The sequence below is a fragment of the Bombina bombina genome, chromosome 5 (assembly GCF_027579735.1).
Source record: "Bombina bombina isolate aBomBom1 chromosome 5, aBomBom1.pri, whole genome shotgun sequence".
Taxonomy (NCBI): domain Eukaryota; kingdom Metazoa; phylum Chordata; class Amphibia; order Anura; family Bombinatoridae; genus Bombina; species Bombina bombina.
Genome location: NC_069503.1, coordinates 690,145,325 through 690,169,717, shown reverse-complemented (window position 1 = coordinate 690,169,717; position 24,393 = coordinate 690,145,325). Strand labels below are relative to the sequence as shown.

At 40.9% G+C, this 24,393-nt stretch overlaps 1 protein-coding gene across 3 annotated transcripts in view; it reads right to left on the bottom strand.

The window, feature by feature from the left end:
• Positions 1 to 24,393, bottom strand: part of LOC128660711 (valacyclovir hydrolase-like) — a 122,930-nt gene that overhangs the window by 72,806 nt on the left and 25,731 nt on the right. For all 3 annotated transcript variants that reach the window (XM_053714672.1, XM_053714671.1, XM_053714673.1), the window contains exons 2-3: positions 21,554 to 21,657; positions 17,858 to 18,024 (exon numbers count right to left, since the gene is read on the bottom strand). In XM_053714672.1, coding sequence (XP_053570647.1) covers positions 17,858 to 18,024; positions 21,554 to 21,657 — 271 coding nt within the window. The remainder of the gene's footprint in view (positions 1 to 17,857; positions 18,025 to 21,553; positions 21,658 to 24,393) is intronic.

Genomic DNA, 24,393 nt, shown 5'->3' with positions numbered 1-24,393 from the left:
TCAGGCAAGTCAACCCCAAGACGGAGTGACACTGCCGTATCCGGGATGTGGAATAGTACCTGGGAAGCTGGGGGGTTGCCATTGATGTGGAGCAAGATGCAGCAGCAGAAGAGGACTCAGCCGAGGAGGTTATGGAAGAGGATGGAGTAGGAGGAGTAGAGGAGGTGGCAGCAGGCCTGCTTGCAAGTCGTGGCGGTGTCACCAATTCCTCTGCAGAGCCACGCATTCCATGCTTGGCAGCCGTCAGCAGGTTTACCCAATGCGCAGTGTAGGTGATATACCTGCCCTGACCATGCTTTGCAGACCAGGTATCAGTGGTCAGATGGACCCTTGCCCCAACACTGTGTGCCAGACATGCCATTACTTCCTTTTGCACAATCGAGTACCGGTTGGGGATTGAATTTTGTGCAAAGAAATTTCGGCCGGGTACCTTCCACTGCGGTGTCCCAATAGCTACAAATTTTTTGAACGCCTCAGACTCCACCAGCTTGTATGTCAAGCCAGCTGTCAGATGCCGGGCAAGGGGGTGACTTTGTGACATTGGCTTCTTACGCTCAAACATGTCCTTGACAGACACCTGACTGTGGGCAGATGAGCAGGAACTGCTCAAGGCGAGACACGGAGTGGGGGATGGTTGAGAGGGGGCAAGGAGGATAGCAGTGGTTGACGTGGCTGAAGATGCTGGACCAGGAGGAGGATGGCGGCTTTGAGTTTGTGTGCTGCTTGTACTCATGTGTTGATCCCATAGGCGTTTGTGATGTGCGATCATGTGCCTTCGCAAAGCAGTTGTACCTAGGTGGGTGTTGGACTTCCCACGACTCAGTTTCTTTTGGCACAGGTTGCAAATGGCATCGCTGTTGTCAGAGGCAGACACACAAAAAAAATGCCACACTGCTGAGCTCTGCAATGACGGCATTCTGGTGGTGGCAACAGCATGCGTTGATTGGCGTGCTGTCTGGCTGACCCCGGGTGCCGATGCATGCTGTCTGACTGTGCCACTAGCTCCTTGCGACGACCTCCCCCTCCTTCCAACTCATCTCCTCCTCCTCTCTGTCTCCCCATCTGGACTTTCCCCCTCTTCTTCTTCTCTTCTAGCAGGCACCCACGTGACATCCGTGGACGCATCGTCATCATCAACCGCTTCACTTGTATCTGACAACTCAACAAAGGAAGCAGCAGCGGGTACAACATCATCATCATCACACCGTACGTCCATGTGTGTAATGCTGCCTGACTGAGACATATCCCTGTTATCTACATCCTCTGGCAATAATGGTTGCGCATCACTATCACTCATTTCTTCCAACTGATGTGTAAATAACTCCTCTGACAGATCAAGTGACGCGGCTGTGGTGCTAGTGTTGGTGGTGGGCGGCAGGCGGGCGAGTGGTAACTTGAGAGGTGCCCGAAGCTAAGCTGGAGGAGGATGGTGCGTCAAGGTTCCGAGCGGAAGCTGTAGAAGATTGGGTGTCCTGTGTTAGCCAGTCAACTATGTCCTCAGAAATGTTCGAGTTCGGGGTACGTGGCCTCTGAACACTGGGCATTATTCTAGGGCCAAAGGGAATCACAGCACCATGAACACGACGGCCCTTGCGGGGTGGCCTGCCTCTGCCTGTCATTTTTTTTTCGATTAGTGGTACTTTGCGTGCAAGCTACTGTGACAACAGATATGAGTGGCACTGTGCACTGGCAGAAGTTGGCAGAGTAGACGCTGTAGGCCTGACACACACGCTTGCAGACAACTAACTGCTATTCAATCTATTACAGTCAAAAAAAAATTTTTTTTAATTGTACACTACTGTTACACCAAATATGAGTTGCACTGGGGTGACACTGTGCCCTGGCAGGCACTGAAACGCACAAGTGTGAAGGAAACTGACTGCTATTATTTAACACAGTCAAAAAAGTGTTGTTTTTTTTAAATGTACACTACTGTTACACCAGATATGAGTTGCACTGGGGTGACACTGTGCCCTGGCAGGCAGTCACTGAAACGCACACGTGTGAAGGAAACTGACTGCTATTATTTAACACAGTCAAAAAAGTGTTTTTTTTTTTTTTAAATGTACACTACTGTTACACCAGATATGAGTTGCACTAGGGTGACACTGTGCCCTGGCAGGCAGGCACTGAAACGCACACGTGTGAAGGAAACTGACTGCTATTATTTAACACAGTCAAAAAAGTGTTTTTTTTTTTTTTAAATGTACACTACTGTTACACCAGATATGAGTTGCACTAGGGTGACACTGTGCCCTGGCAGGCAGGCACTGAAACGCACACGTGTGAAGGAAACTGACTGCTATTATTTAACACAGTCAAAAAAGTGTTTTTTTTTTTTTTTAAATGTACACTACTGTTACACCAGATATGAGTTGCACTGGGGTGACACTGTGCCCTGGCAGGCAGTCACTGAAACGCACACGTGTGAAGGAAACTGACTGCTATTATTTAACACAGTCAAAAAAGTGTTTTTTTTTTTTTTAAATGTACACTACTGTTACACCAGATATGAGTTGCACTAGGGTGACACTGTGCCCTGGCAGGCAGGCACTGAAACGCACACGTGTGAAGGAAACTGACTGCTATTATTTAACACAGTCAAAAAAGTGTTGTTTTTTTAAAATCTACACTACTGTTACACCAGATATGAGTTGCACTGGGGTGACACTGTGCCCTGGCAGGCAGGCACTGAAACGCACACGTGTGAAGGAAACTGACTGCTATTATTTAACACAGTCAAAAAAGTGTTGTTTTTTTTAAATCTACACTACTGTTACACCAGATATGAGTGGTGGCACTGGGCAAGTGGGCACAGTATACGCTGTGAGCCTGACACACACGCTGGCAGGCAGGCAGGCAACTGCAATTAGATTACACAGGAAAAAAAAAAAAAGCAGACATGTTCTAGCCCTAAAAAGGGCTTTTTGGGGTGCTGTCCTTACAGCAGAGATCAGACACCGAATACACTAGCCTAGCTATCGATTTGCCTATTAAATCAGCAGCAGCTACACTGTCCCTCCTCTCACTAAGAATGCAGCTTCCGAATGAATTTAAAATGGATGCTGTCCAGGAGGTAGGAGGGTCTGGGAGGGAGGGTCTGCTGCTGATTGGCTGCAATGTGTCTGATGACTGTGAGGTACAGGGTCAAAGTATTACTCAATAATGACGAATAGGGGGCGGATCGAACATCGCATATGTTCGCCCGCCACGGTGAACGCAAACATGCTATGTTCGCCGGGAACTATTCGCCGGCGAACTATTCGCGACATCACTAACTACTGGATATACATATTCTGACTCCACTTCTTTGTCTACAATTAGTATATTTTATTAAGGTATAGATTTCTACAAAATAAAAAGCAGTTGTATGTATGTTGTAGTTGTCTAGAGATGAGAAACAAACAAATTAGGATAAGATGTAAACATTTTCCTCCATAAGTCAAAATATTACTGTGTTACCATTTTTGTTGTTAAAGGGATACTCAACCCAATTTTTTTTCTTTAATGATTCAGATAGAGCATGCAATTTTAAGCAACTTTCTAATTTACTCCTAGTATCAATTTTCCTTCGTCCTCTTGCTATCTTTATTTATAAAGCAGGAATGCAATGCTTGAGAGCCGTCCCATTTTCTGTTCAGCACCTGGGTTGCGCTTGCTGATGGGTGGCTAAATGTAGCCACCAATAAGCATACACTATCCAGGGTGCTGAACCTAACATGGGCCGGCTTCTAAGCGTTACATTCTGTCAGGGTAGGTAAAGTCCAGAGTTAGACCCAAATGCTAGAATGAGGTTAATAACACCCTAGCACAGTGAGTATATACCAGGACCTGACCCTGCGACAGCTGCAGTATAATATACTCACAGTAATAGACTGGAAGATGGCACAGCAGGGTCAGGAGAAGAAACTTCGTGTAGATAAGGTCAATCAATAGAGTAATCAAGCAAGCAATGTTCAGTAACGGTAATCAGGCAGGTAGGGGTTAACCAATAGAATAGTCAGGTAAGCAGTGTCCAGCAACGTGTAATCAGGCAGGTAGGGGTTAACCAATAGAGTAATCAAGCAAGCAATGTCCAGCAACGTGTAATCAGGCAGGTAGGAGTTAACCAATAGAATAGTCAGGTAAGCAGTGTCCAGCAACGTGTAATCAGGCAGGTAGGGGTTAACCAAAGGAATAGTCAGGTAAGCAGTTTCCAGCAACGTGTAATCAGGCAGGTAGGGGTTAACCAAAGGAATAGTCAGGTAAGCAGTGTCCAGCAACGAAATATCAGGCAGGTAGGGGTTAACCAATAGAGTAATCAAGCAAGCAATGTCCATCAACGTGTAATCAGGCAGGTAGGGGTTAACAAATAGAATAGTCAGGTAAGCAGTGTCCAGCAATGTGTAATCAGGCAGGTAGGGGTTAACCAATAGAGTAATCAAGCAAGCAATGTCCATCAACGTGTAATCAGGCAGGTAGGGGTTAACCAATAGAGTAGTCAGGTAAGCAATGTCCAGCAACGTGTAATCAGGCAGGTAGGGGTTAACCAATAGAGTAATCAAGCAAGCAATGTCCATCAACGTGTAATCAGGCAGGAAGGGGTTAACCAATAGAGTAATCAAGCAAGCAATGTCCATCAACGTGTAATCAGGCAGGTAGGGGTTAACCAATAGAGTAGTCAGGTAAGCAATGTCCAGCAACTTGTAATCAGGCAGGTAGGGGTTAACCAATAGAGTAATCAAGCAAGCAATGTCCATCAACGTGTAATCAGGCAGGTAGGGGTTAACCAATAGAGTAATCAAGCAAGCAATGTCCAGCAACGTGTAATCAGGCAGGTAGGGGTTAACCAAAGGAATAGTCAGGTAAGCAGTGTCCAGCAACGTGTAATCAGGCAGGTAGGGGTTAACCAATAGAGTAGTCAGGTAAGCAGTGTCCAGCAACGAAATATCAGGCAGGTAGGGGTTAACCAATAGAGTAGTCAGGTAAGCAGTGTCCAGCAACGAAATATCAGGCAGGTAGGGGTTAACCAATAGAGTAATCAAGCAAGCAATGTCCATCAACGTGTAATCAGGCAGGTAGGGGTTAACCAATAGAATAGTCAGGTAAGCAGTGTCCAGCAACGTGTAATCAGGCAGGTAGGGGTTAACCAATAGAATAGTCAGGTAAGCAATGTCCAGCAACGTGTAATCAGGCAGGTAGGGGTTAACCAAAGGAATAGTCAGGTAAGCAGTGTCCAGCAACGTGTAATCAGGCAGGTAGGGGTTAACCAAAGGAATAGTCAGGTAAGCAATGTCCAGCAACGTGTAATCAGACAGGTAGGGGTTAACCAAAGGAATAGTCAGGTAAGCAGTGTCCAGCAACGAAATATCAGGCAGGTAGGGATTCAGGGTTCAGAATTAAGTAAGCACAGATTCAGAATATCACAGATAAAAATGGTACTTACTTAGCCAACGAGTGAAAACATACAGGCCCCGAGGAGAGGAGACGCCGGAATAAGAAGGCCTCCTGACGTCAGCAGAAGGGGCCGACAGGAACAGGGTTGCTAAGCAACCAAGAAAGCGCTACCGCGCTGACACATAGGGAAAAAACAGAATTTATGTTTACCTGATAAATTTCTTTCTCCAACGGTGTGTCCGGTCCACGGCGTCATCCTTACTTGTGGGATATTCTCTTCCCCAACAGGAAATGGCAAAGAGCCCAGCAAAGCTGGTCACATGATCCCTCCTAGGCTCCGCCTACCCCAGTCATTCGACCGACGTTAAGGAGGAATATTAGCATAGGAGAAACCATATGGTACCGTGGTGACTGTAGTTAAAGAAAATAAATTATCAGACCTGATTAAAAAAAACCAGGGCGGGCCGTGGACCGGACACACCGTTGGAGAAAGAAATTTATCAGGTAAACATAAATTCTGTTTTCTCCAACATAGGTGTGTCCGGTCCACGGCGTCATCCTTACTTGTGGGAACCAATACCAAAGCTTTAGGACACGGATGAAGGGAGGGAGCAAATCAGGTCACCTAAATGGAAGGCACCACGGCTTGCAAAACCTTTCTCCCAAAAATAGCCTCAGAAGAAGCAAAAGTATCAAACTTGTAAAATTTGGTAAAAGTGTGCAGTGAAGACCAAGTCGCTGCCCTACATATCTGATCAACAGAAGCCTCGTTCTTGAAGGCCCATGTGGAAGCCACAGCCCTAGTGGAATGAGCTGTGATTCTTTCGGGAGGCTGCCGTCCGGCAGTCTCGTAAGCCAATCTGATGATGCTTTTAATCCAAAAAGAGAGAGAGGTAGAAGTTGCTTTTTGACCTCTCCTTTTACCTGAATAAACAACAAACAAGGAAGATGTTTGTCTAAAATCCTTTGTAGCATCTAAATAGAATTTTAGAGCGCGAACAACATCCAAATTGTGCAACAAACGTTCCTTCTTTGAAACTGGTTTCGGACACAGAGAAGGCACGATAATCTCCTGGTTAATGTTTTTGTTAGAAACAACTTTCGGAAGAAAACCAGGTTTAGTACGTAAAACCACCTTATCTGCATGGAACACCAGATAAGGAGGGGAACACTGCAGAGCAGATAATTCTGAAACTCTTCTAGCAGAAGAAATTGCAACTAAAAACAAAACTTTCCAAGATAATAACTTAATATCAACGGAATGTAAGGGTTCAAACGGAACCCCCTGAAGAACTGAAAGAACTAAATTGAGACTCCAAGGAGGAGTCAAAGGTTTGTAAACAGGCTTAATTCTAACCAAAGCCTGAACAAAGGCTTGAACATCTGGCACAGCTGCCAGCTTTTTGTGAAGTAACACCGACAAGGCAGAAATCTGTCCCTTCAGGGAACTTGCCGATAATCCTTTTTCCAATCCTTCTTGAAGGAAGGATAGAATCCTAGGAATCTTAACCTTGTCCCAAGGGAATCCTTTAGATTCACACCAACAGATATATTTTTTCCAAATTTTGTGGTAAATCTTTCTAGTTACAGGCTTTCTGGCCTGAACAAGAGTATCGATAACAGAATCTGAGAAACCTCGCTTCGATAAAATCAAGCGTTCAATCTCCAGGCAGTCAGCTGGAGTGAAACCAGATTCGGATGTTCGAACGGACCCTGAACAAGAAGGTCTCGTCTCAAAGGTAGCTTCCAAGGTGGAGCCGATGACATATTCACCAGATCTGCATACCAAGTCCTGCGTGGCCACGCAGGAGCTATCAAGATCACCGACGCCCTCTCCTGATTGATCCTGGCTACCAGCCTGGGAATGAGAGGAAACGGCGGAAACACATAAGCTAGTTTGAAGGTCCAAGGTGCTACTAGTGCATCCACTAGAGCCGCCTTGGGATCCCTGGATCTGGACCCGTAACAGGGAACTTTGAAGTTCTGACGAGAGGCCATTAGATCCATGTCTGGAATGCCCCACAGCTGAGTGACTAGGGCAAAGATTTCCGGATGGAGTTCCCACTCCCCCGGATGCAATGTCTGACGACTCAGAAAATCCGCTTCCCAATTTTCCACTCCCGGGATGTGGATAGCAGACAGGTGGCAGGAGTGAGACTCCGCCCATAGAACAATCTTGGTCACTTCCTCCATCGCTAGGGAACTCCTTGTTCCCCCCTGATGGTTGATGTACGCAACAGTCGTCATGTTGTCTGATTGAAACCGTATGAACTTGGTCCTCGCTAGCTGAGGCCAAGCCTTGAGAGCATTGAATATCGCTCTCAGTTCCAGAATATTTATCGGTAGAAGAGATTCTTCCCGAGACCAAAGACCCTGAGCTTTCAGGGATCCCCAGACCGCGCCCCAGCCCGTCAGACTGGCGTCGGTCGTGACAATGACCCACTCTGGTCTGCGGAATGTCATCCCTTGTGACAGGTTGTCCAGGGACAGCCACCAACGGAGTGAGTCTCTGGTCCTCTGATTTACTTGTATCTTTGGAGACAAGTCTGTATAGTCCCCATTCCACTGACTGAGCATGCACAGTTGTAATGGTCTTAGATGAATGCGCGCAAAAGGAACTATGTCCATTGCCGCTACCATCAATCCGATCACTTCCATGCACTGAGCTACGGAAGGAAGAGGAACGGAATGAAGTATCCGACAAGAGTCCAGAAGCTTTGTTATTCTGGCCTCTGTTAGAAAAATCCTCATTTCTGAGGAATCTATAATTGTTCCCAAGAAGGGAACCCTTGTTGACGGGGATAGAGAACTCTTTTCCACGTTCACTTTCCAGCCGTGAGATCTGAGAAAGGCCAGGACGATGTCCGTGTGAGCCTTTGCTCGAGGGAGGGACGACGCTTGAATCAGAATGTCGTCCAGGTAGGGTACTACTGCAATGCCCCTTGGTCTTAGCACCGCTAGAAGGGACCCTAGTACCTTTGTGAAAATCCTTGGAGCAGTGGCTAATCCGAAAGGAAGCGCCACGAACTGGTAATGTTTGTCCAGGAATGCAAACCTTAGGAACCGATGATGTTCCTTGTGGATAGGAATATGTAGATACGCATCCTTTAAATCCACCGTGGTCATGAATTGACCTTCCTGGATGGAAGGAAGGATAGTTCGAATGGTTTCCATCTTGAACGATGGGACCTTGAGAAATTTGTTTAAGATCTTGAGATCTAGGATTGGTCTGAACGTTCCCTCTTTTTTGGGAACTATGAACAGATTGGAGTAGAACCCCATCCCTTGTTCTCTTAATGGAACAGGATGAATCACTCCCATTTTTAACAGGTCTTCTACACAATGTAAGAACGCCTGTCTTTTTATGTGGTCTGAAGACAACTGAGACCTGTGGAACCTCCCCCTTGGGGGAAGTCCCTTGAATTCCAGAAGATAACCCTGGGAGACTATTTCTAGCGCCCAAGGATCCAGAACATCTCTTGCCCAAGCCTGAGCGAAGAGAGAGAGTCTGCCCCCCACCAGATCCGGTCCCGGATCGGGGGCCAATATTTCATGCTGTCTTGGTAGCAGTGGCAGGTTTCTTGGCCTGCTTTCCCTTGTTCCAGCCTTGCATTGGTCTCCAAGCTGGCTTGGCCTGAGAAGTATTACCCTCTTGCTTAGAGGACGTAGCACCTTGGGCTGGTCCGTTTTTACGAAAGGGACGAAAATTAGGTCTATTTTTTGCCTTGAAAGGCCGATCCTGAGGAAGGGCGTGGCCCTTACCCCCAGTGATATCAGAGATAATCTCTTTCAAGTCAGGACCGAACAGCGTTTTCCCCTTGAAAGGAATGTTTAGTAGCTTGTTCTTGGAAGACGCATCAGCCGACCAAGATTTCAACCAAAGCGCTCTGCGCGCCACAATGGCAAACCCAGAATTCTTAGCCGCTAACTTAGCCAATTGCAAAGAGGCGTCTAGAGTGAAAGAATTAGCCAATTTGAGAGCATTGATTCTGTCCATAATCTCCTCATAAGGAGGAGAGTCACTATCGAGCACCTTAATCAGTTCATCAAACCAGAAATATGCGGCTGTAGTGACAGGGACAATGCATGAAATGGGTTGTAGAAGGTAACCCTGCTGAACAAACATCTTTTTAAGCAAACCTTCTAATTTTTTATCCATAGGATCTTTGAAAGCACAACTATCCTCTATGGGAATAGTGGTGCGTTTGTTTAAAGTAGAAACCGCTCCCTCGACCTTGGGGACTGACTGCCATAAGTCCTTTCTGGGGTCGACCATAGGAAACAATTTTTTAAATATGGGGGGAGGGACGAAAGGAATACCGGGCCTTTCCCATTCTTTATTAACAATGTCCGCCACCCGCTTGGGTATAGGAAAAGCTTCTGGGAGCCCCGGCACCTCTAGGAACTTGTCCATTTTACATAGTTTCTCTGGGATGACCAAATTTTCACAATCATCCAGAGTGGATAATACCTCCTTAAGCAAAATGCGGAGATGTTCCAATTTAAATTTAAATGTAATCACATCAGATTCAGCCTGCTGAGAAATGTTCCCTAAATCAGTAATTTCTCCCTCAGACAAAACCTCCCTGGCCCCCTCAGATTGGGTTAGGGGCCCTTCAGAGATATTAATATCAGCGTCGTCATGCTCTTCAGTAACTAAAACAGAGCATCCACGCTTACGCTGACAAGGGTTCATTTTGGCTAAAATGTTTTTGACAGAATTATCCATTACAGCCGTTAATTGTTGCATAGTAAGGAGTATTGGCGCGCTAGATGTACTAGGGGCCTCCTGAGTGGGCAAGACTCGTGTAGACGAAGGAGGGAATGATGCAGTACCATGCTTACTCCCCTCACTTGAGGAATCATCTTGGGCATCATTGTCATTATCACATAAATCACATTTATTTAAATGAATAGGAATTCTGGCTTCCCCACATTCAGAACACAGTCTATCTGGTAGTTCAGACATGTTAAACAGGCATAAACTTGATAAGAAAGTACAAAAAACGTTTTAAAATAAAACCGTTACTGTCACTTTAAATTTTAAACTGAACACACTTTATTACTGCAATTGCGAAAAAACATGAAGGAATTGTTCAAAATTCACCAAACTTTCACCACAGTGTCTTAAAGCCTTGAAAATATTGCACACCAATTTTTGAAGCTTTAACCCTTAAAATAACGGAACCGGAGCCGTTTTAAGCTTCAACCCCTTTACAGTCCCTGGTATCTGCTTTGCTGAGACCCAACCAAACCCAAAGGGGAATACGATACCAAATGACGCCTTCAGAAGTCTTTTATAAGTATCAGAGCTCCTCTCACATGCGACTGCATGCCATGCCTCTCAAAAACAAGTGCGCAACACCGGCGCGAAAATGAGACTCTGCCTATGCTTTGGGAAAGCCCCTAAAGAATAAGGTGTCTAAAACAGTGCCTGCCGATATTATTATATCAAAATACCCAGAATAAATGATTCCTCAAGGCTAAATAAGTGTTAATATCAATCGATTTAGCCCAAAAAAAGTCTACAGTCTAAATAAGCCCTTGTGAAGCCCTTATTTACAATCGTAATAAACATGGCTTACCGGATCCCATAGGGAAAATGACAGCTTCCAGCATTACATCGTCTTGTTAGAATGTGTCATACCTCAAGCAGCAAAGGACTGCAAACTGTTCCCCCAACTGAAGTTAATTGCTCTCAACAGTCCTGTGTGGAACAGCCATGGATTTTAGTTACGGTTGCTAAAATCATTTTCCTCATACAAACAGAATTCTTCATCTCTTTTCTGTTTCTGAGTAAATAGTACGTACCAGCACTATTTGAAAATAACAAACTCTTGATTGAATAATGAAAAACTACAGTTAAACACTAAAAAACTCTAAGCCATCTCCGTGGAGATGTTGCCTGTACAACGGCAAAGAGAATGACTGGGGTAGGCGGAGCCTAGGAGGGATCATGTGACCAGCTTTGCTGGGCTCTTTGCCATTTCCTGTTGGGGAAGAGAATATCCCACAAGTAAGGATGACGCCGTGGACCGGACACACCTATGTTGGAGAAAAGGAAGCGATCAGCAGCTGAGCGATCGCGACACATTCCTGCTTTTCAAATAAAGATAGCAAGGGAACAAAGAAAAATTGATTATAGGAGTAAATTAGAAAGTTGCTTAAAATTGCATGCTCTATCTGAATCATGAAATAATAAATTTGGGTTTAGTATCCCTTTAATATTTTGTTCTACTGGATATAGTCAGTGTTTTTCCTATATACTTTTCATCACAACTTGAAACTGTAATTAATCTACACCAAGATGCATCTATGGATTTGCATGTGTGTCACTAAACACATATTTGTAAAAGAATGGCACTGCAAGTTGCCATTTATTATCAAGAAGAGTAGGATGACAAAAGAACCCTGTTTTGTTTTGTTTTAAACTAGATTCTTTAATACTACAGATACTGGTTATGCTTCTGATTTTTCAGAAAAGCTTTTATGAAAGGATTGCATATAAAATAAGCTTTTTGAATCATAGTATTATGTGGCCACCTTTAAAATTAACATTTCTCACAAAAGGTCTGCAACTAATTATCATATTGCCCTCATACTTTTAAAAACCTGTGAAAAACACAGTGCGGCTTTGTTTATAAATTTTCCTCTAAGTGCCACCTGTGAGGAAACCTTCTTTAACAAATCTTCTGGTAGGCGGTACAGACAATGATATGCAATACCAACTGCCAGTAAACTAACACTGGAGTGATGTTGTGCTATACTGTTATTTGTTTTTGATCTATCTTTGAAGATTTAAAGGGACAGTTCACCCAACATTTTCTCCCATTTAAATTGTTCCCAATGATCCATTTTACCTACTGGAGTGTATAAAATTGTTTAAAAGTAGCTCCTTTACCCTTATTTTGGCCTTTGAAATAGCTGATTTAGCTTGTGGTATTCAAACCTATACTGAACGTTTTTATACTGGAGTCTCAGCTATTAAATAGCCTAAGTAAACACAGTCAGCAGAAGAAATTAAACTCACAGTGGGGTGCAGGATAGTTAAGTAATAACATGATAATTTCCCATTGTTCTCTCTATGTATTGAGCTTTAGTTTTCCAGACAAATATAAGATAAGGGAGCAAGTGTGTGTACACAAAGTGATAATATAATGAGATCTGATATTACCTGATGCTCAACCCATTGCAATAGGCTGTGGTTTAAAAGCACAAAACCAGCTACTTCATATACACAAATAAATCTGAAAATGCAATTTCTCCTACATGTTATACCAGCTGCAGAGTATAAAAAGTCATTGAAAATACATTAATATAAAAACAATTTTACAGTGTACTGTCCCTTTATTACGCTTACTCAAAATAGTATTAGCAGTAGTAACAATAACAACAACAAATAAAGAAGTCACTGCAATTATAAAAACATTTCCATTTTTAGAACGTAAATACATTGTTTACTTGTAGGTTTCTTATAAGTAATATCCATAGATTTAACTGTGGGAAGAGGATAAAACTGAGGTACATAAATGATCAGATAAAGCTATTGTGCTAGGCACCAAACATTGATTAATATGCTTGCCAAAAATAGAATGCCGAGGTACAGCGCTACACTACCCCCAAATGAGGGTTGTGTTGCTAAAGATGGTGTCCACGACTATAGAAATATATATTATATAAATAAAAATATCTATATTATATAGAACGTTAAAACGTTAAAAAAGGGTTATGGGTGTGAAATACAATTTTATAAAATTTTATAAAATTAACAATCGTTTTATTAACATAAAATTACAATTAAAATTGGTATCCAAACTAATGGAATGTCCCATACAATGTTCAAAGAGTACTGGCCCATACAATATCCAATTGGTAAAGTCCCATACAAAAATGTCCAAAAAATGTGTCCAAAAAACAATAAGTGTCCCAAAAATATAAAAAAATATAAAAAATAAAGTGTCCAAAGCTGAGTGTCTAAAAATTATGTATGAGTGGCAATCCAAATGTTATATATATATATATATATGTGATGAAAACTCCAATCCAGGTGAAAAAGTCAAAAATTGTGTGGAAAATATATATATGAAAAAAAAATATATAAAAAATAAAAATATAAAAATATATGACTTGTGATCAGCAACCCATATAGGAAATATATATATATATATATATAGAGAGAGAGAGAGAGAGAGAGATTATAGAGATCAGCGCTAGAAGTGTATGAGTATGCTGTTAATCTTAATATATCTTCCCATCCACTACTGGAAAATATATGTGTACACAAGACACTTGCAGGTTAAGCAGAAAACAGTCTCATTCAGTCAAATGTGGCAAGTCTATGGATATGTATTGTTCATTAATATCCACAATACTGGTTCCTGTGTGCTATGGAGAAGTAGGCTGCTCGTCTGAGAGAAGAAGAATGATCCCCCGCGGGGCGAGGTTCCTCTTAGAAATCTGAAAGAGTATGAGACAAGACAAGCGCCCAGGGGCACACTTCGTGTAATACGTTCAGATCATTTACTTATAATGTAGCAGTGGGAAAAATCCGCTCTCACCTGGTTCAACCTCAACTTATGAGGTATGCAAAAAGCACTTCTGTTACTGTACTCTCAGCTCTTGTAGTCCTCCTGCGTGTCCTCAGGTCTCCAGTAAATCCGTGGAGTCTGCAGCGTATCCCTGGAACTCTGCAACCTTTATTTAAAGGGGATTTTTGAAGGCTGGGGGACTATAGGCACTTCTATCAGGTGATGAAAAAGCTCTCATCACCTGATAGAAGTGCCTATAGTCCCCCTGGGCGCTTGTCTTGTCTCATACTCTTTCATATATATATATATAATATAATCCTTATGAAGAAAAAATGTATGAAAATATGAAAATTATGAAGTGAAATAATCAAATAATTGTCTAATGATGTTCAAATAAACAATATAAGGGTTGTGAATAGCTCCAAATTAATCCAAATGTGAATGTATAAAGTGCTGGGTTGATGTTCCTCTTCTCAAAGGGTTATCAATGTATTGGGATATCCTCCTGTACCTAAAAAAGTGTACAGAAAATGGACATAGTGCAATAAAATCACCATTTATACATTCACATTTGGATTCATTTGGAGCTATTCACAACCCTTATATTGTTTATTTGAACATCATTAGACAATTATTTGATTATTTCACTTCATAATTTTCATACATTTTTTCTTCATAAGGATTATATATATATATATATATTTTTTTTTTTTTTCCTATATGGGTTGCTGATCACAACTCATATATTTTTATATTTATATTTTTATTTTTAATTTTTTATATTTTTTGGACATTTTTGTATGGGACTTTACCAATTGGATATTGTATGGGCCAGTACTCTTTGAACATTGTATGGGACATTCCATTAGTTTGGATACCAATTTTAATTGTAATTTTATGTTAATAAAACGATTGTTAATTTTATAAAATTTTATAAAATTGTATTTCACACCCATAACCCTTTATTAACGTTTTAACGTTCTATATAATATAGATATTTTTATTTATATAATATATATTTCTATAGTCGTGGACACCATCTTTAGCAACACAACCCTCATTTGGGGGTAGTGTAGCGCTGTACCTCGGCATTCTATTTTTATTCATACATCGGAGTCTGGTTGGGAGACTCCGCCCCTATTAGGTATAGCTTGCATGGCATTATTGTGGCGCTGATAGACATACATTTGTTTGAACTAATATGCTTGCCAACCTGCCTTAATATTTATTGTGAATAAAACTGTGCCATACATGTCTTATGACCTCAGTCTTCAACATTTCCTATGTACAGTATTTACATATTTATCTAGTAAAAAGAAACACTTAAAGGGACAGTCAATTACAAAAAAAACTTTCATGATTCAGATAGGGCATGTAATTTTAAACAACTTTCCATGTAAAATGGAAAGTTGTTTAAAATTACATGCCCTATCTGAATCATGAAAGTTTTTTTGGGATTTGACTGTACCTTTAAGTGTTTCTTTTCACTAGATAAATATGTTTATAATCACGTGATAAATGTAAAATGGAAAGTTGTTTAAAATGACATGCCCTATCTGAATTAGTTGAAAGCTAAACCTAGGAGGTTCATATGCTAATTTCTTAGACCTTAAAGGTCGCCTCTACTCTGAAAGCATTTTGACAGTTTTTCACCCCTAGATGGCATTAGTTCATGTGTTTCATATAGATAACATTGAGCTCATGCACGTGAAGTTACCTAGGAGTGAGCACTGATTGGCTAAAATGCAAGTCTATCAAAAGAACTGAAATAAGGGGGCAGTTTGCAGAGGTTTATATGCAAGGTAATTACAGCAGTAAACATGTATTATTATAACTGTGTTGGTTATGCAAAATTGGGGAATGGGTAATAAATGGATTAGCTATCTTTTTAAACAACAAAAGTTCTGGTGTTGACTGTCCCTTTAACTAGATTAGTCTAAAGTTATTTAGTTAGTATAGTATTAGTCTTCCAGAACCTGAGGTTTAGTATATAGCACTATTAAACATGTACCACAGAGAGAGTTTTGGTGTGTACAGAAATGTAGGTTGCTTATAAAAGAATATAAATATGGGGTCTCATGGTATCTGGCAATCTAGTATTGTGTACATAGCATTTCTTCCCAAATGTTAGCTATGTTGAGGTAAAAATGTCAGAGTAATATCTCTGTATTTGATTACATATTTCAGGGCCGCCATAAATACATATGTGTAGATGTGGATATTATGAACCCAACAGAAAAAGTTAAAACTTTAATGGGTAGTTGAAAAAAATGGGTTGAGGGGCTTTGTCTAGATGGAAGCAACACAAATGATCATTTATTGCCAGTTTGTGCTATCAAATTGCCCAAGCCCTGTTCTTTATAACAGACCATTCTTATGGTAGAAATATAGCCAATTTGTAACTGTTTATGTTAGAAATCCTAGTGCTCCATCCTATTCTGAGAGGTACCCACAGGAATAGATTGTAAGTTCCCACGGGAATAGGGCCCTCAATTCCTCCTGTGTTTGTCAAATGTTGTCTTTTTTCTAAAGTTTTGTATCATTGTTTTATTTAAACGAAATGTACCCATGGACAGCCCTGTAGAAAATGTTGGCGCTTTATAAATAAAGCATAATATTAATAAATACATGATTTGCATATTAAATGAAGGACACAATACTCATATGCTAAATCGCTTAAAAGTGATGCAGCATAACTGTAAAAAGCTGACATGAAAATATCACCTGAGCATCTCTATGTTAAAAGGGAAGATGTGACTAAAAATGTAACCAAATGTGCAAAAAAAATAATAAAAACCACAAGTGAATATAATATATATGAATAAAAATGTGTTAATACCAAACCAATAATAGTGTTTATATCAAACCAATAATGTATTATACAGACCAAGGATTGGAAACAAAAAATGTTAGAGGGTCCTTAAAGGGACATGAAACCCAAACAATTTCTTTCATGATTCAGATAAAGAATACAATTTTAATCAACTTTCTAATTTACTTCTATTATCTAATTTGTTTCATTCTCTTGGTATCATTTGTTGAAGGAGCAGCAATGCACTAATGGTTTCTAACTGAACACATGGGTGAGCCAATCACAATCGATATATATATGCAGCCACTAATTAACAGCTAGAACCTAGGTTCTCTGCTGCTCCTGAGCTTGCCTAGATAAACCTTTCAGCAAAGGATAACAAGAGAACGAAGCAAATTAAATAATAGAAGTAAATTGGAAAGATGTTTAAAATTGTATTCTCTATCTGAATTATGAAATAAATGTTTTGGGTTTCATGTCCCTTTAATAAGGAGCCCAATTCAATCTTTATTGGGAATTCCAATCAGGATCAACCTCAAAGAGAACAAGAAATAGATACATCCATAGCGTGATTCTGCTTTCAATATAATTCAGCACACTTCAGTGTTCACACAGTGTCCAAGCTGCAGCTGTCATGTAGTGCAGAACCTTCCTTGTGATTCACCAACTGACAACTCCGACGATCGTTTCACTATGATAAACCTATAACAAATAGTGAAACGATCGTCAGAGTTGTCAGCAGGTGAATCACAAGGAATGGTCTGCACTACATGACAGCAACAGCTGGAACACTGTGCCTGCACATGCCAGATGCACACTCCCTTGAAAGTCCTGATTGGCTGCTTAAAATCTCTTTATAAGAAATGATTATATTATATTATAGAGATGTTCAGTCTAAATTTTCTAGTCAGCTTTATACAGCTATGCTGCATCACTTTCAAGTGCTTCAACATTTGGGTATCATGTCCTTTATACAGTACTATCTGGTACTCTACAGACATAAGAAGAATGGTTCAAAGTAGAACCACAAACCCTTCATCCCTTGGCTGCCAGTAAGATCTAATAAGGAGTTAAAGAGTAAAAAGACTTCACTTTTAAAGGCTAATTGTCCATTCTAATTAAAAAAAAAAAACCCACTTACCTTCATTAGATCTACAGCATCTTTTGCATCTCTTTCATAAAAGTCTGGAGGAAAATCTCGATTAGGTGGGATTGAACGACCATACCCCCGAGGATCCCATGCCACAATAGTGAAAAGCTCCTTATTCAGATATGTAAGCTGAGGGGCAAAGTCTGTCTGACTGCTTCCTGAAAAAACACATCATTTATATGCAGAATAAACTAATGTTTTCATATATATTAAAATGAGCAACCACCATACATTAAAGGGACAATAAAGTCAAACTTAAATTTTCATGATTCAGACAGAGCATGCAATTTTAAAGAAGTTTCCAATTTACTTCTATTATTTAATTTACTTTGTTTTCTTAGTATCCTTAGTAGAATAGAATACCTAGGTATGTTCGGAAGCAGCAGTACACTACAGGGAACTATCTACTGATTGGTGGGTGCACATACATGTCTCTTGTCATTGGCTCACCTGTGTTCACCTAGCTCCCAGTAGTATTGCTGCATCTTCAACAAAGGACAATAAGGGAATGAAGCAAATTTGATAATAGACGTAAATTAGAAAGTTGTTTAAAACGGTATGCTCTATATGAATCATGAAAGGAAAAAAATGGATTTCATGTCCCTTTAAAAAGGGACAGTAAAGTCAAAATTAAACTTAAATGGATTGGATACAGCATACAATTTTAAGCAACTTTCCTATTTACATCTATCATCATTCTAACCTAGTTCTCTTAGTATCCTTTTTTAAATAGTAACCCAAGGTGATCTAAGGAGTCCTTAGCCGTCTGGCAATAGTGTTTGCGTCAATGTTTATAGCAATGTCATACATGGTTACAAACACTGCCGCCTTAGAATGCTACAGACACTCTGCAGCAGCACAGTTTGCAACTACTATATCTATAACATTGTTATAAACATAGTAGCAAACACTGATGCCAGATGGCTACAGACACGTGCACGCTCCTGGGCTCACCTAGAATTATTCTTTAACAAAGGATACCAAAGAACTAAGCAAAATTTATAACAGAATAACAGAACAGAATTGGAAAGTTGCTTAAAAATTGCATGCTCTATCTGAAATTAATTTTAAAAAATTAGGACACTAAAGTGATTGATTCTAATTTGTGGTGCATTATGGGCATATACATGATTAAGCAGGTAATAGGATCTGAAATGGCTAGTATGGGCAACAGATCAACTGGCCTGTTCTCAGGTCAGATATAGCTATCTAACTCATGGGAAAGGCAAGCAGTGCGTTCTGATCTGAGGTCACACAGAAGTATCTAACTCATGGGAATGTCAAGCAGTGCATTTTGATCTGAGGTCAGACAGAGGTATCTAACTCATGGTAATGGCAAGCAGTGCATTCTGATCTGAGGTCACACAGAAGTATCTAACTCATGGGAAAGGCATGCAGTGCATTCTGATCTGAGGTCAGACAGAGGTATCTAACTCATGGTAATGGCAAGCAGTGCATTCTGATCCGAGGTCAGATATAGGTATCTAACTAATGGGAATGGCATGCAGTGCATTCTGATCTGAGGTCGGATAGAGGTATCTAACTCTTGGGAATGTCAAGCAGTGCATTCTGATCCGAGGTCAGATATAGGTATCTAACTAATGGGAATGGCATGCAGTGCATTCTGATCTGAGGTCGGATAGAGGTATCTAACTCGTGGGAATGTCAAGCAGTGCATTCTGATCTGAGGTCAGACAGAGGTATCTAACTCATGGTAATGGCAAGCAGTGCATTCTGATCCGAGGTCAGATATAGGTATCTAACTAATGGGAATGGCATGCAGTGCATTCTGATCTGAGGTCAGATAGAGGTATCTAACTCATGGGAATGGCAAGCAGTGCGTTCTGATCTGAGGTCACACAGAAGTATCTAACTTATGGGAATGGCAAGCAGTGCATTCTGATCTGAGGTCAAATATAGGTATATAATTCATGGTAATGGCAAGCAGTGCATTCTGATCTGAGGTCAGATATAGGTATCTAACTCGTGGGAATGGCAAGCAGTACGTTCTGATATGAGGTCAGATAGAGGTATCTAACTCATGGGAATGGCAAGCAGTGCATTCTGATCTGAGGTCAAGACAGAGGTATCTAACTCATGGGAATGGCAAGCAGTGCATTCTGATCTGAGGTCAGATATAGTTATCTAACTCGTGGGAATGGCAAGCAGTACGTTCTGATCTGAGGTCAAGATAGAGGTATTTAACTCATGGGAATGGAAAGCAGTGCATTCTGATCTGAGGTCAAATATAGGTATATAATTCATGGTAATGGCAAGCAGTGCATTCTGATCTGAGGTCAGATATAGGTATCTAACTCGTGGGAATGGCAAGCAGTACGTTCTGATATGAGGTCAGATAGAGGTATCTAACTCATGGGAATGGCAAGCAGTGCATTCTGATCTGAGGTCAAGACAGAGGTATCTAACTCATGGGAATGGCAAGCAGTGCATTCTGATCTGAGGTCAGATATAGTTATCTAACTCGTGGGAATGGCAAGCAGTACGTTCTGATCTGAGGTCAAGATAGAGGTATTTAACTCATGGGAATGGAAAGCAGCGCATTCTGATCTGAGGTCAGATATAGGTATCGAACTCATGGGAATGGCAAGCAGTGCATTCTGATCTGAGGTCAGATATAAGTATCTAATGGGAATGGCATGCAGTGCATTCTGATCTGAGGTCGGATAGAGGTATCTAACTTGTGGGAATGGTAAGCAGTGCGTTCTGATCTGAGGTCAAGACTGAGGTCTCTAACTCATGGGAATGGCAAGCAGTGCATTCTGATCTGAGGTCAGATATAGGTATCTAACTCATGGGAATGGCAAGCAGTGCATTCTGATCTGAGGTCAGATAGAGGTATCTAACTTGTGGGAATGGTAAGCAGTGCGTTCTGATCTGAGGTCAAGACTGAGGTCTCTAACTCATGGGAATGGCAAGCAGTGCATTCTGATCTGAGGTCAGATATAGGTATCTAACTCATGGGAATGGCAAGCAGTGCATTCTGATCTGAGGTCAGATATAGGTATCTAACTAATGGGAATAGCATGCAGTGCATTCTGATCTGAGGTCAGATAGAGGTATCTAACTTGTGGGAATGGTAAGCAGTGCGTTCTGATCTGAGGTCAAGACAGAGGTATCTAACTCATGGGAATGGCAAGCAGTGTGTTCTGATCTGAGATCAGATATAGGTATCTAACTCATGGGAAAGGCAAGCAGTGCGTTCTGATTTGAGGTCACACAGAGGTATCTAACTCATGGTAATGGCATGCAGTGCATTCTGATCTGAGGTCAGATATAGGTATCTAACTCATGGGAATGGCAAGCAGTGCATTCTGATCTGAGGTCAAGACAGAGGTATCTAACTTGTGGGAATGGAAAGCAGTGCATTCTGATCTGAGGTCAAGACAGAGGTATCTAACTCATGGGAATGACAAGCAGTGCATTCTGATCTGAGGTCCTATTTGACATAAAACTGACAAGAGCTATAGCCCATGGCATTTGATCTTGATATGATCTTGCCCCTATCTACAATTTTCTCAGATCACCTTCCAGTTGCCCAGTATTTTTATGGAACACAGCTGGCAAATCTAGATGTAGCTGGCACATTGGATTTTCAATAACTACTCATTTAAATCAGCTATATATTGATAGAATATATATATCTCTAGGTATAGTACACACTCATACCTAAGACACCAGGAAGTAGCAGAACTGCATGTTTTCCCCATCCAGTGCGCTGATAATGTAAATTTACCCCATTAACTTCCAGTCTTGAAGATGTGATCCCAGTGCTGTAACAAAACAAACTATCACAGACTGTGCCTTGAAGAGCAACCTCATGTTGGCAACAACAACCTCAAAATGTGACATCAAATCCCATTTAATGAGATAAATTATATATAATTTAAAGAGGACACGTTTATATTATGCAATTCCACATACAGAGAGCAGCTATACATTATGAAGTTACATAAAAGTACACATATGGCCAGTGATCAGTGTCCAGACAGTTCAAAAGGCCGGAATAAGGCATTACATATCATATTCGCTATATAAATAATACATAAAAATGTAATATAAAAAATGTAAAATACTAGCTTGACATAATGTGTGCACCATTTAAGCCCTAAAGATACCCTGGGCTTTACTAGAGAATCCTCAGAGATTCAGCACTAGTAGGCCAAATAAGCAATGCCCAGACTCCATTCTGAGCCAATCAGTTCTAGCCCTGGAATGCTCAGGCTCTGCCCCATAATGCTGGATCCATATTCTGTGAGCCTGAGCATGGTCAGATTCCTTCCTGTTTTGGGATTAAAAATGTAAATGTTTGCATATACATTGAATTAGGTGGTATATAATGTATTTTATTATGCTTCTTTTTTATAGCCCATTAAAGGGACAGTAAAGTTAACATTAAACTTTCATGATTCAGATAGAGCATGCGATTTTAAACAACTTTCTAATTTACTTCTGTTATCAAATTTGCTTTGTTGTCTTGGTATCTTTTATTGAAGATTAAAACTAGGTAGACTTGCAAGAGCTCAGGAGTGTGCACGTGTCTTTAGTTCTCTATGGCCTAGATTTGGAGTTTGGCGGTAGATGGGCTGTTAACGCTCCGCAGGCTTTTTTCTGGCCGCACCATAAATTTAACTCTGGTATCGAGAGTTCAAACAAATGCTGCGTTAGGCTCCAAAAAAGGAGCGTAGAGCATTTTTACCGCAAATGCAACTCTCGATACCAGAGTTGCTTACGGACGCGGCCAGCCTCAAAAACGTGCTCGTGCACGATTCTCCCATAGGAAACAATGGGGCTGTTTGAGCTGAAAAAAAAACCTAACACCTGCAAAAAAGCAGCGTTCAGCTCCTAACGCAGCCCCATTGTTTCCTATGGGGAAACACTTCCTACGTCTGCACCTAACACTCTAACATGTACCCCGAGTCTAAACACCCCTATCCTTACACTTATTAACCCCTAATCTGCCGCTCCCGCTATCGCTGACCCCTGCATATTTTTTTGAACCCCTAATCTGCCGCTCCGTAAACCGCTGCAACTTACATTATCCCTATGTACCCCTAATCTGCTGCCCCTAACACCGCCGACCCCTATATTATATTTATTAACCCCTAATCTGCCCCCCTCAACGTCGCCTCCACCTGCCTACACTTATTAACCCCAAATCTGCCGAGCGGACCGCACCGCTACTATAATAAAGTTATTAACCCCTAACCCGCCTCACTAACCCTATCATAAATAGTATTAACCCCTAATCTGCTCTCCCTAACATCGCCGACACCTACCTTCAATTATTAACCCCTAATCTGACGACCGGAGCTCATCGCTACTATAATAAATGGATTAACCCCTAAAGCTAAGTCTAACCCTAACACTAACACCCCCCTAACTTAAATATAATTTACATCTAACTAAATTAATTAACTCTTATTAAATAACTTATTCCTATTTAAAGCTAAATACTTACCTGTAAAATAAATCCTAATATAGCTACAATATAAATTATAATTATATTATAGCTATTTTAGGATTAATATTTATTTTACAGGCAACTTTGTAATTATTTTAACCAGGTACAATAGCTATTTAATAGTTACCTAGTTAAAATAATAACAAATTTACCTGTAAAATAAATCCTAACCTAAGATATAATTAAACCTAACACTACCCTATCAATAAATTAATTAAATAAACTACCTACAATTACCTACAATTAACCTAACACTACACTATCAATAAATTAATTAAACACAATTCCTACAAATAAATACAATTAAATAAACTAGCTAAAGTACAAAAAATAAAAAAGAACTAAGTTACAAAAAATAAAAAAATATTTACAAACATCAGAAAATTATTACAACAATTTTAAACTAATTACACCTACTCTAAGCCCCCTAATAAAATAACAAAGACCCCCAAAATAAAAAATTCCCTACCCTATTCTAAATTAAAAAAGTTAAAAGCTCTTTTACCTTACCAGCCCTGAACAGGGCCCTTTGCGGGGCATGCCCCAAGAATTTCAGCTCTTTTGCCTGTAAAAAAACAAACATACAATACCCCCCCCCCAACATTACAACCCACCACCCACATACCCCTAATCTAACCCAAACCCCCCTTAAATAAACCTAACACTAATCCCCTGAAGATCTTCCTACCTTGTCTTCACCATCCAGGTATCACCGATCCGTCCTGGCTCCAACATCTTCATCCAACCCAAGCGGGGGTTGGCGATCCATCATCCAGTGGCTGAAGAGGTCCAGAAGAGGCTCCAAAGTCTTCCTCCTATCCGGCAAGAAGAGGACATCCGGACCGGCAAACATCTTCTCCAAGCGGCATCTTCGATCTTCTTGCAGCCGGTGCGGAGCGGGTCCATCTTGAAGCAGGCGACGCGGATCCATCCTCTTCTTCCGTTGTCTCCCGACGAATGACGGTTCCTTTAAGGGACGTCATCCAAGATGGCGTCCCTTGAATTCCGATTGGCTGATAGGATTCTATCAGCCAATCGGAATTAA